Genomic DNA, 12705 nt, shown 5'->3' with positions numbered 1-12705 from the left:
GGAACCCCCGACGCCGGCACCAAAAAAGAGAGCCCTCCAAGGAGGAGCTACGGGGCAGGTGCGTTCCGAAGTCAGGGACATGCTCGTGTCGCTACAGAGCACCATCGAAAGTCTCCACAACGCTCTGCTCGCCGTAATGCAAAGAGTCAGCGCCATAGAAAACAACCTCCAGACCCTTTTCACCAGATCCACCCCCGTCACCCCGGCTATAATCATGGACACGAGCGGAATCGCTCACGACAATCCCGCGCCGCCACCGGCGGCCTCTTAGATCGTCATCATGGCCCACAAAAACACCGACACAGTGATATGGCAGTGGAACTGTCGAGGCTACCGCCACAAACAGCCCGTTCTTCGTCAACACCTTCGCACATCTTCACCTGAAACGAATGTACTCATACTCCAGGAAACGCACGACACGCCGATCACCCTTCAAGGATATCAACCCTTCATCGCTGCCAACGCCCCCCACGGAGTGTCCACGCTCGTCCGACACAGAATCACCGCAATCGAACACGATCTCCACGACCGTCGCACCGAACACCTTTTCATTGAACTCATCCCACACAAAAAGCGGACGGACGGCATCTTCATCCTCAATATTTATAACGCCCCGTCCCTACGCCACAGTCGCTTTCTAACGCTCTTTAAAAAGGCCCTGAACGCCGCAGGCAGCAGCCCCCTCGTCATCGGCGGCGACTTCAACCTGCCGCACACAGGTTGGGGCTACAAACACTGCTCCGCTGCGGGCCGTAACCTTTGGCAAGACTCCCACGATCTCGGCTTCAATCTCATCACAGACCCGACGTTCCCCACACGCCTCGGCACCTCCACTGCGCGAGACACGACGCCCGACCTCACGTTCACCAAAAATGTAGTGAACGCTCAATGGCGCAATACTGAATACGACCTCGGCAGCGATCATTCGATCATTGAAATTACTCTCCCGCACCTCACAGCTGTATCTACGAGAACGAGGGAGTTCACGTGGGTGGACTGGGACGCCTTCCGCAAACATCGCACAGCAGAAACTACAGACAGCCCGATCACCGATATAGAATCTTGGTCGCGCGACCTTTTATCAGATACCCAATTGGCTACTCGCACTATCAAAACCGACGCCCCGACTGAACGTATGGATAGTCGGCTTGCCCACCTCATTGAAGCCAAAACGTCCATCCTCTCTCGGTGGAAGGGTCAACGACTCAACAAACGACTCAGGAAAAAGGTTGCACTACTTAACGAGAATATAAAAGAACACTGCCGAGTCCTTAATCAACAGCAATGGGCGGAGCTTTGCAATTCTCTAGACGGGCAACTCCACCACTCCCGCTCGTGGAAAATCCTAAAACAACTTCTTGACATTGCCAGCACCCGTTCACAACAGCAGGATCGTCTTACCAAACTCCTATTCACAGAAACCAAGACGCACGGCCAGGACCACGTCACAAATACCTTATGCCAAAAGTACATCCCCTCCGGGCCAGCAAAGCCTCAGGGTCCGTACACGGGGTCCTCGAACTCAGCCCTCGATGAGGACTTCAGCGTGGCCGAGGTACACGCTGCTCTGCGCAAATTGGACAGCCGTTGAGCCCCAGGTCCGGACGGCGTCACCAACAAAGCTCTGAGAAACCTAGACGACCCCTCGGTGGAACAGCTCACCGAGTACATAAACGACTGCTGGCGGCAAGGGTCCATTTTCCCATCATGGAAAACGGCCAAGGTAATTCTAATTCCAAAACCTGGCAAGCCATCTAGCCTTGCCAATCTCCGCCCCATCTCGTTAACCTCGTGCGTCGGCAAGGTTATGGAGCATGCACTCCTTACCCGCATAAACTCTCACCTCGAAGATACGTCCGCATACCCGTACTCAATCATCGGCTTTAGAGCTCATCTCTCAGCCCAGGACGCCATGCTCCAACTCAAGCATCAAATCCTCGACGACAAATCCCGACACACGAAGGCGATCTTGGGCCTCGATATCGAGCGCGCCTTCGATAGTGTCGCGCACTCTACTATCCTCGAACGCATCTCCCTACTAAACCTCGGCGAGCGCACCTACAACTACGTACGAGACTTTCTATCCAACCGAAGGGCGTTCCTCTCGGTTGGAGATATTCAATCGGAGAAATTCACTCTCGGATGCGCGGTAACCCTACAAGGCTCTGTCATTTCCCCAATGCTGTTCAATTTGGTCATGCTCGGATTAGCACAGGAACTACAGAAGCTCGACGGCATAGAACACACCATCTATGCCGACGACATTACCATCTGGACCACTACGGGCAGCGATGGACAAATTGAAACCGCTCTGCAAGACGCCATCGATGCCGTCCGAAAATATCTCGAAGGCACGGGACTCCGATGTTCCCCCGACAAGTCAGAGCTCCTCTTATACCGCCCCACGCTCCGTGGACGCCCACCACTACGATCTACGCATAAACGCCGCTACGAGGAAATCCAACTCCACATGAGGGATGGTGGAACCATACCCGTGGTCTCCACTATCCGGGTTCTCGGCATGACCATCGAAGCCAACGGCGCAAATTCAACGGCTATATCCAAGATCCTCCGACAGACGGCCAATACATCGCGGCTGCTGAAACGGGTGACCAACCGGCGACAGGGCACTGAAGGAAGAAAGCGTCATTCGCCTTGTTCAGTCGTTCGTCATCTGTCACATCACATACGTCGCCGCCTTCCATAATTGGTACAAAGCAGAAAAGACTAAATTGGACATCATTATACGCGGCGCCTACAAGCTAGCCTTAGGACTGCCAAACAACACCAGCACTGAACTTCTACTCCAATTAGGACTCCATAACACCCTAGACGAATTAATCGAAGCACAGCGTCGGTCTCATCTGGAGCGTCTCACCCTCACAGAAACGGGCCGGCACATTCTAACTCGGCATCACCTACCACCGTCAACATGGAGACAAATACCCAATTCCACGCGACGTACAGACTTGGCTACATGCCGACCCTATTCCCAAAAACATGCATCCGGACTACAATAAAGAACGTCGGAAGGCAAGGGCTGCCTCCCTCATTAAAGCCTATGGCGACACCACGGGCGTCACCTTCGTCGACGCAGCTGAATATCAAGACGGGCACCGCTTCGCCGCGGCTACCACAGTAAGCGGCTCGCTCAAACATGCCGCCAGCATCGTAACCCAAAACGCCGAGACGGCCGAGGAAGTGGCCATCGCCCTGGCCACCCTTGATCCGGACTTCCATACCATCGTGAGCGATTCCCGCACGGCAATCAGCAATTACATCAAAGGTCGTATTTCAAAACAAGCGCTACGCATCCTAAACCAAGCCCCTCACTCACTTGAGAAGCAAATCACTCTCGTCTGGTTCCCAGCGCACGCTGGCGACGTACATCCGCACCTCACCAACCTCAACGAGGTCGCTCACTCCGTAGCACGAGGCCTTGTCAACCGTGCCGGAGACAGCGCAGGTGCACCCGCTGAACGCGATCGCCTCACCAGCTACAACGACCTCACGATATCATTCTATCTCAACAGAAGAACCTTCCCCATCCCTCATCACAAGCTAAACAGAGCACAGGCAACCACCCTTCGCCTGTTACAGACAAACACGTACCCCTCACTAACACGTTACCACAGGATCTACCCGGACACTTACCCTAGTAACATTTGCAAGATCTGTAAGGCTGAGGCAGCATCGCTTCCCCACATGCTATGGGAATGTAAAAACCGATATCCGACAAATAATACCGTGACCCTCTCGTCGAGATGGCACGCCGCCCTGCGCAGCTCCCAACTCGACGACCAACTCTGGGCTACCCAGCAAGCCTGCGAGGCGGCGAAGAGGCAAGACCTCGATGTCCCCACGTGGGAGGCCTAGGCCCAGCCAACTAAACTGCTGGTTTAAATAAAAGTTTGTTCCTCCTCCTCCTCCACAACCCACCTGATACCGAATCAGTTTGGTGTAAGATCTTTTTCGGAAACATTTCTATAGTATTTGGCGTTATCTACCAACCGCCGTCATCGAACATAGATCAGCTGCTCGCTTTAACGACATTCATGCACGAGCGTATCTTGTCTTCTTCACGCGTTATCTGTCTTGGAGATTTCAATGCCCCCGGTATTTTGTACCCATCTTTATCGCTCACCGGCTATGATGTGGAAATAAGCAAAGCGCTGTTAGATTTTTCATTATGTTTTGGTTTAAAACAAGTCGTTGACGCTAACACAAGAGGTGCTGCAGTTTTTGATTTAGTTTTTGTTAGTCCCCGCCTTTTAGATAATGGTTTCGAATGCGAAGTTACAGATGGTATTTCAGACCACAAGGCCGTTCTTGTATCCATTTCTGTTCCAGTTGGTAACAATAGTTTTGTTTATTCTACTTTTTCTGATTTTTCACGTGCCGACGACGCGTCTATTATTGATCTCTTATGCGGTTCTTTTGATGATTTCGAACGGCTCAGCGAATTTAATGATGTGAACTCCTTGGTGGTCTCTTTTCAAACGATTGTGACAAGCTGCATCCAGCGCTTCGTCCCTTTGAAGACAAAAAAGAATAATCCTCATCTGCCCTGGATTTCACGTGACATACTTCACTTATCGCGTCGTGTTGCTAGGTTAAGGCGCTTAAAACGAAAAGGCGACCCTCTTAAAATTGCCGAGTTTAATGTCGCCAAGGAGGAACTTCGCCTCAAAATTAATTCATCAAAAGACTTCTACTTCGGCGTTACATTGCATCATTTAATGAAGAGTAATCCTCGGAAATTTTGGGCTTCAATTTTACCCAGGGGAGCCTCCACAAATAGAGTTGTTATAAATAATGTACCTTCCAGTGACCCTTTAATTATCGCCACCGCATTCAACGAATATTTTCAATCAGTATTCACAACTGATAACTTCGACATACATGCATTCATTCATGACTCGCCTTATTCAATTGGCGATATTACCGTGTCTCTCGAAGGTGTTTTGAATCTAATTCTGCACTTTGAAGATAAAAAATCTTGTGGCCCTGATGGCATTAACAACGCTTTTCTTATTAGATATTGTGCTTGGACTAGCCGGTATTTGACTGTAATTTTTCAAAAGTCTTTATCTACCTCGACAGTTCATTTGGCTTGGAAATTGGCAAAAATTCTTCCAATGCATAAATCCGGCAACAAACAGTCACCATTAAACTATCGTCCGATCTCATTAACGTCTCAATCATGTAAACTTCTTGAACACATAATCTTTAGGCATATTATGGAGTTTCTTGAAAATAATAAAATTTTGAGTGATGCCCTGCATGGTTTTCGTCGCGGGCTTAGTACTATAACTCAGCTCGTAGAATTTTCGCATGACATTTCTCACGCTCTGGACAGTGAAAATCAAATTGATGCCATTTTCATAGATTTTTCCAAGGCATTCGACTCTGTTACACATTCAAAACTTCTCAATAAGCTTCGCGCTATACTTAATAACTCATCCTTAGTTGACTGGATCGCTAGCTTTTTACATAACCGTTCCCACTATGTCTCCTTTAATTCCTCACACTCGTCTATAGCAAATGTGTCATCCGGAGTTCCCCAGGGATCAGTCCTGGGGCCACTTTTGTTCTTATTGTATATAAATGATTTGCCAAACTGTGTATCCGCAAAAATACGCCTTTATGCTGACGACTGCGGGCTTTATAACGTAATTAATACGAATGCTGATCACATATCACTTAACGTTTCATTTGCCCAATTTTGCAGGTGGTGCGACAAATGGCAAATGAATATAAACTTTTTAAAAACAGTCACTTCATCTTTCAGTAAGCGCACCTCTATTTCTTTGTTTAATTATTCATTTAATGGCTCTTGCCTTGCACGGGTGTCCGAATATAAGTACCTTGGCCTCATCTTCACACCTAACATGTCATGGTCAAGGCATATTGAATACATATGCAGTAAAGCATCAAAGAAAATAGGCTATTTAAATCGCACATTGCGAAAAGCTCCACGTGAAACAAAGCTGCTAACATATAAATCGCTCATCCGACCCATTCTCGAATATGGCTGCCCCATCTGGAACCCTTATAAGGCATCTGACATTAACACTCTCGAATCAGTTCAAAAGAAAGCAATCCGTTTCATATACCGCCGTTATGACTGGAACTTTTCACCCTCATCTCACCTTGTTGCACTAGGTCTACAACCTCTGTCCGAGCGGCGCGATCGTGAATCTCTTAAATTGTTGCATATTCTCATTAACACCCGACGCTACTCATCAACGAACAACTATCTGTCTCCTGCTAAATTGAAGCCTACAAGGAATAGCCACAAACTCAACCTTGCACCATTTCAACCGCGCACTAACTTATTTAAGTACAGTTTTTTTCCTCGTACGATTGAAAAATGGAACTTAGTGCCAGGTGAGACTGGGTCGTTACCTTTAGAGGAATTTTTATATCACTTAGGTTGATTCATGCTGTGTTTATGTTACTTGTTGTATGTTTCATTTTGTAACAATGCTGATTTTCAAGGTGTTGAAGTTGAGTTGTGCAGACGAATGTTTTGATGTTTTATCTAATGTACACTCCCACTCCTGCGATAGCCCAATTGGGCTGCAGTATGTATAAATAAATAAATAAATAAATAAATAAATAATTGTAAATGTCACGTAGCTGAACAGAACCAAGGTAATGTTGTTTTCCGTCCCTTGGAGATACTGAGATTATTTTTTAGATTTGGCCTAATTACATGATTAGTCTTAATTAATTAATCAACTTCTCAAATATTATAAATATATTAAAAGTTTCAATGAGAAAATTGGAGAGCAACATGAAAGACTCTCGATACAGCTTTGTATTACTCAATACACGCTACGTAGAAGTATTTTTCCGAGCGTGAAAGAAGCCCACGAATACACGTAAAGTGCCTCGAGGCAATTTTGAGTCTATTCGCGGGTTTCTTTCACGCTCGGAAAACACTTTTATGTATCACGTATTGAGCAACAAAAAGCTGTGTCGGGAATCTTTCATGTTGCTGTGCAATTCTTTCGTTCACACTGTTTTATCTAATTATAGCATTAGAAAAGTTGATTAATCAGTTATGAAAATAATTATGTAGTAAGGCGGAATGCAAAAAATAATCTGAGTATCTCCAAGAGACGACAGACAACATTGCCTTGGTTCTGTCCAGCTATGTGACATTTTCATATATTTAAATCTTGGTGCATGATAGTTAAGACACCCAGTATATATCTTATACATGCAGCAAAATTTGCACAGACTGCTGTGACAGACAGGAGGTTCTCTCTTCCGCAGCGGCTTCCAAGGTTTATTTGACCGTGTGAGGTTCTTTGGACAATTCGGAAATAAGGTGGGAACTGTATTTGCAGACAGAACAGGGCTCTTTGGCACGTCAAGTAGCACCATTTTATCGAGCTCCGCGTAATATGCCGTCGATATCATATCCTCTGAAAAATTCTTGGCGCAAACATGGTCGGTAGGCATTAGAGTTCGGTCTGCCCTCAGATTTACACGGCGCCACTGCTCTAGACGACCGCTGTCGGACGGCACTTTGAATAGAGGCACACGCTCCGCACAAGTTCGGTATCCAGAATTGCAGTTCGTGACGAAGCACCTTCTACCCATTTCAAACTCTCAGAAGGCCGCTTCCACCTTGGTCGAGGGCCCGTGGCGACAATACACAAGCACAAGATGATAAAAGGCGCGTGAACAAAAAGTGTGCCTTCAAAACAGCACGGCCGCACATGCAAGCACAAAGCGCACAAAGACAGCGAAACACGCGCCTTCCCGCCGAGGCTGGGACCGCATACCGCAGCGCCCTCTACGACGGCGCCGAACCAACTCCAACCAAGCACGGCCGCCTGGAACGGCGCGCGCGGCCGCGCGCGCCGATCCAGGCGGCCGTGAACCAAGCCGAACATAATCTGGACGCGAGCGAGCGGCGCTTTCGCGCGCGTTGGGGGGAGAGTGTCAGCACCTCTCGTTATTCTTACACCGTGCTGCCAACGCACAACGACCCCCGTCCCTCCCCTCCCCCCGGCGCCATGCGCGCGACGGAAGACAGCGCGTTTCTCTTGCGCGTGTGAGATTGAGGAGTGATCGTCGGCTCACGCTCACATGCTTTCACTCGCACATACAGCATGCGGCGCACGGCGACGGTGTTATTAGACAGTTTTAGCAGAGCGCAGCTCACGCTCCGCTCCGCTCAGATTTCACGCTCTGAGATACTGAAGGGAACTGCGTAGATTTCGCATTTGATAAGTGCGTCTTGCCGAGACGCGAGCGACGCGCTATCAACTCGGCTGCAGAACCACGAAGAGGCCAAGTAGACACGCTGTCACGCTCCGCTCAGTCGGCTTTGTGGCGGAGCGAGTGATGCGGTCTTCGTTCCGCTGCCGGTATGAGCGTTGTGCGCAAGCGCAATAGCGCTCCCGCTTAGCGGTTGTGTGGCATTTGCTAGCATATGCCGGTCTGAGCGGAGCGGACATCAAGCGCTTAGCTAAAACACTCTATTGCCCTTGGACTTTAAACGGAACATCACGGCGACGGCCACGACAAAAATGCGTCTTTAGTGTCTATATAATTGCAGTCACAATAAAAAGTCTGAGTGAAGGTAGATAAGACGTAGTGCACAAACTGCCTTGTTAGCTATACCTAATGAGCAGGTGAGTGCCGTGACCTTTGTTCATTAAGTGCAATTAAGTTCATTTTGCAGGAAATGCATTTTGCGTTTTTGAAACATTTGTTATTAACGGATTGCATGATGCCCATTCGCTCATCATTAAAACGGCCCCTCATCAAGGCAAATGGAAAATTTCGGCTATACGCTGGTAGTTGTTGCGTGTCCTCTAGGGAGCGTTCCACCGCAAGAATGTTTAAAATTGGTTCGTTAATAGCAGATAGAAATATTTCAGTGCCGCGTGCCCATGATTTCAGGAAGCCAGTTTCACCGCCAAATTAGACGCTCTCTCCACTTGCCCCATCGAGCCTCCGCCAGCGAAATTCCTTGCCTGCGTTCTCTCATACCGGAGTTGGAAGATCGCGCGGCGCATAGCTCACAGGCCCCACCTTTCTTTTTTTTTTCTTCGCTTTTTGCTGCGCGGCGCACTTACGCTGACGGTGTCGCGCGCGAGCTGTTCCGTTTGTCTCCTTTGGCTCAGCGCACGATTTTGCCCGCTGTGCACGAGAACACCTGAATAGCGGTCACGGTGTAAGATATGTACTCTTTAGGTGGGGACACTTGTCGGCTTGCTTGATAGGCGCGATCGACCAGATAAAGTAGCAATGGCGCGCGTCTATCGGGCCGGTGACGGCAGCGGATACCTATCGGCGGAACGACGCAACTTCGGTTTGAACGCAGGCGAGAGCTTGCGCGGACGACGAACGCGCGAATGCCCTGTCCCCTACTTCTCCCCTGTCCCTGGTGACTTACTTTCGCGCGTCACTCAATCATTTCAGATTTCCCGCGGAGCGCTGGTTGCTATACCGATGGGAGATTAAACCAATAAAACGTATTCTGTGTTGAAGTTGCGTCGTACCGCCGATAGGTATCCGCTGCCGTCACCGGGCCGATCGGCGCGCGCCTTTGCTACTTTGTCTGGTCGATCGCGTCTCGCGAGTGTCCTCACCTAAACAGTATATATCTTAAACCATGGTAGCGGTATAAGCCAGTGCTACACGAATAGTGAGGCAGACACAAGTGGATCACAGAGCATGATCGCGCGCTGGACCACGGTAGAAAATGACCTAGTTTCGTTGGGTGCGCGCGCGACTGCGCGACGCGGGAACAAGCAGACGAAACGGAAGTACATCTCTCGCGCTGCGGTGCGAAGTAAAACAAGACGCAGACATTAGGTTTGTCTGTTTTATTATTTTTCTAAACTTTTACGTTTTATTATTCGTCTATGGAAGCAACAGAATATTCAAACATCAGATGTTGCCTTGAATAATTCTCGAATTAAAATTCGGAATTAAATTAACTACCCAATAAAAAGAAATATAGGATGGACTCCTCTAAGCGAACGCCACAAAAATCTTCGCCTCAAGCTTTTTTACACTATATATAATAATCAAATTGGAATCAAGGCCTCGTCATATCTGCGTCCTCCATATTACTCATCCACCCGAAGAGACCATGTGTTCAAGGTTCGGGAGTATGCCTCCAGGACTAACCTATTTAACCTATTAACCTATTGCTAGGACCATATCGGAGTGGATTTTGTTGCCGGCTGAGGTTGTGAGCCAAAACTCTGTTGATTTGTTTTATTCTGTATTATGCCCCTCGCAATAATGCCAATGGTGCTGCGAGTTTTGTTTGAATAAATAATAAAGAATAAAGTCACGTGCCCCTATGAGGGACTTCACAGCACAGACATATGTATGTAGGCGCACTTGAACATATGAGTCAACCCTCCGGCTTGGAGTACGGCGCCCACAAGGAGAAGGGCAAACGGCATTTAGTTTGAAAATTTCGTCTCTTTCCGCTGCGCGTAGCGATGTAATACTTACCAGACACGATCGTTAGCACGCATTGCATACACTGCGCTGGTCAGCTCAAAATGGCCAGACCTGGTCAGGGGCCCTTTAAGGAAAACGTGGTTTTCCGCCTGGAATAACCGGAAACCGGTAACTTTGGGCAAAGCTTTTGCTTCGGCGTAGCGGCTGAGGTACTCTGTAGCTACGGCAATCCATTTATTCCCAGACGTCGACGTCGGCAAAGGCCCCAGTAAGTCCATCCCGATTTTGTACGACGATTGCGTCGTACAGCAACCCAACCTTCTTCGGTTGCTGCTTTTAGACCAACCTGGTGACGTGGGACCTATTTCTCACGAAATAGGTCCCACGTCATCAGCTTTGTCTCTCTGTTCTCAGACCAGGTCGCAGCAGCGTCATCCAACTGAAAAATAGACATGGCGCAGCTTGTACCTCGTCGATCCATTTGGTGAACGTCTCGGTCCTCTCGTATGTCTTCAGCCAGGATTCAGGGTCTTCAGCCAATGATCCACGGAAGGTCCGTGGCTCCCGAGGTTGTTACAGCAGGATGGTGGATGCTGGGGCTGCCATTGGGGTCATTGACTTGGCCTAGATCGCTGTGGTCTTCTCAGGAAAAAGTCCGTACTCTAGCAGAAGTCCTTGCTGCCTACGACAAGCGCGCTGGTCATAGGCGACGTTGGTGTTGTCCTCTGGTTTCAAGCTCGATCGCGGCTTTGCGGAGGCGTTCGGTGCATGAACGCACTAGCACCTCCACCAGATGTCACGTAGTAGTGACGATGAAGAAAACAGTTCGCAAAACTGTGAATGACGAAACAGATTTTTTATTGGGCGAACCTGTGCCCACAAAAGCAAGTTGCACTCGAATCACAACGATAGCGGCGAACACAGTCGGCGATCGTCGAAATATGATCAGCGACGAAACGGCATCGGCTTTTATACATGGGTCATCGAAGGTTCCAAAGTAATCCCTGGTGCCCGCGTGTATTCCAGAGACTACCAGACCTTCGCGTCGACCATACAATCATATTACAGAAGTGTTGGTGACAACAGAGAACGGATAGAAGCATCGATAACGTTCGAGAAACGTCTGATACATGCAGGTGCAGTCCTGCGCCGAGCGCTTTGATTGATTGACTAACTTTTATTGTTTCACGTCCTGCAGAACGCGTATTAGCACGTCGCGGGCCGCTTCCCACGTCGGGACCGACAGGCCTAGCCTACCGGCCGCATCGTGGGCTTGCTGGACAGCCCAACGTTGCTCAGCCAGGAGTGGGTTGCGGAGAGGCGCATACCACCTAGCTGAGCTGAGGTCAGGGCTTGCTATGAAGATACATCCCCAGAGCATGTGCGGAAGTGTTGATCTATTCTCGCAAGCAGGGTACGCATCATCAGTGTGAATCTCCGGATATATCGCATGTAACGTGAACAGATTGGGATAGGTCTCTGTCTGCAAAAGTCTGAATGTCAGTGCCTGAGGCCTGGTGAGCTTGGGGTGAGGAGGAGGGTATTGTCGCCACGAGAGATAGAAGTGTTTAATAAGTTCATTATAAGTGGCGGGCGCGTCCCGTACCATCCGTAACTCTCTCCTCGGCCGTTACAGCGCCAGCGCGGTCAGTCAGTGCGCGCACGGCAGCGTTGGCCGTCTCATTGAGGTTCGTGGGGACACCCACCATGTGCCCAATGTGGGCTGCGAACCAAGTAAGCAAGTGATGCTTGATTCTATCCGGACCTGCCTTACGAAGCAGCCTAAATGCCTGTTCTGAGATCACTCCACATTGAAATGCCCTAATGGCTAACCGTGAGTCACTGTAGATGACGTCGCTGCTGTCATCAAGCATCGCCAAGGCAATGGCGACCTGCTAGGCTATCGCCGGATCTCCGGTTCGTACAGATTCACTAGTTCGTGAGTCGCTGTTTGGAATCCACCACTACCGCAGAAAAGGAGCACCCCTTTCGATATGCGGCCGCGTCAACAAAGCAGGCTCTACGCCCCTCTGCCTGGATCTGTTTGAGTATGGTGGAAGCTCTTGCTTTCCTTCTATCCTTGTTACATTCAGGATGTACATTTCTTGGTATCGGCGATACGGAGTGCAAATCTCGTATGTCCCGTGATAACTGGAATTTTCTTGGTGCCTCTGCAGATGGTGGGTAGCCGAGCTCTTGTAATATCCTCCTACCGGGCGGTCGTGGAGAGTCTGGCAAGTTGCGCTCTTTCCTGAGCCT

The 12705-nt window shown here is 49.2% G+C and overlaps 1 protein-coding gene across 1 annotated transcript; it reads left to right on the top strand.

Moving 5' to 3' along the window:
• The first annotated feature begins 280 nt into the window (after positions 1-280).
• Positions 281-1591, top strand: LOC119431777 (uncharacterized). The gene has a single exon (XM_037699244.1). The coding sequence runs from the start codon at positions 281-283 to the stop codon at positions 1589-1591; it is 1311 nt and encodes a 436-aa protein (XP_037555172.1).
• The last annotated feature ends 11114 nt before the right edge of the window (positions 1592-12705 follow it).

The sequence above is a fragment of the Dermacentor silvarum genome, chromosome 10, assembly GCF_013339745.2.
Source record: "Dermacentor silvarum isolate Dsil-2018 chromosome 10, BIME_Dsil_1.4, whole genome shotgun sequence".
Taxonomy (NCBI): Eukaryota; Metazoa; Arthropoda; class Arachnida; order Ixodida; family Ixodidae; genus Dermacentor; species Dermacentor silvarum.
The sequence above is the reverse complement of the archived record's forward strand: the minus strand, read 5'-3'. Positions and strand labels throughout refer to the sequence as shown.

Coding starts and splice junctions, on each gene's coding strand:
- LOC119431777 (XM_037699244.1), top strand. CDS start 281: ATGGCCCACAAAAACACCGACACAGTGATATGGCAGTGGAACTGTCGA.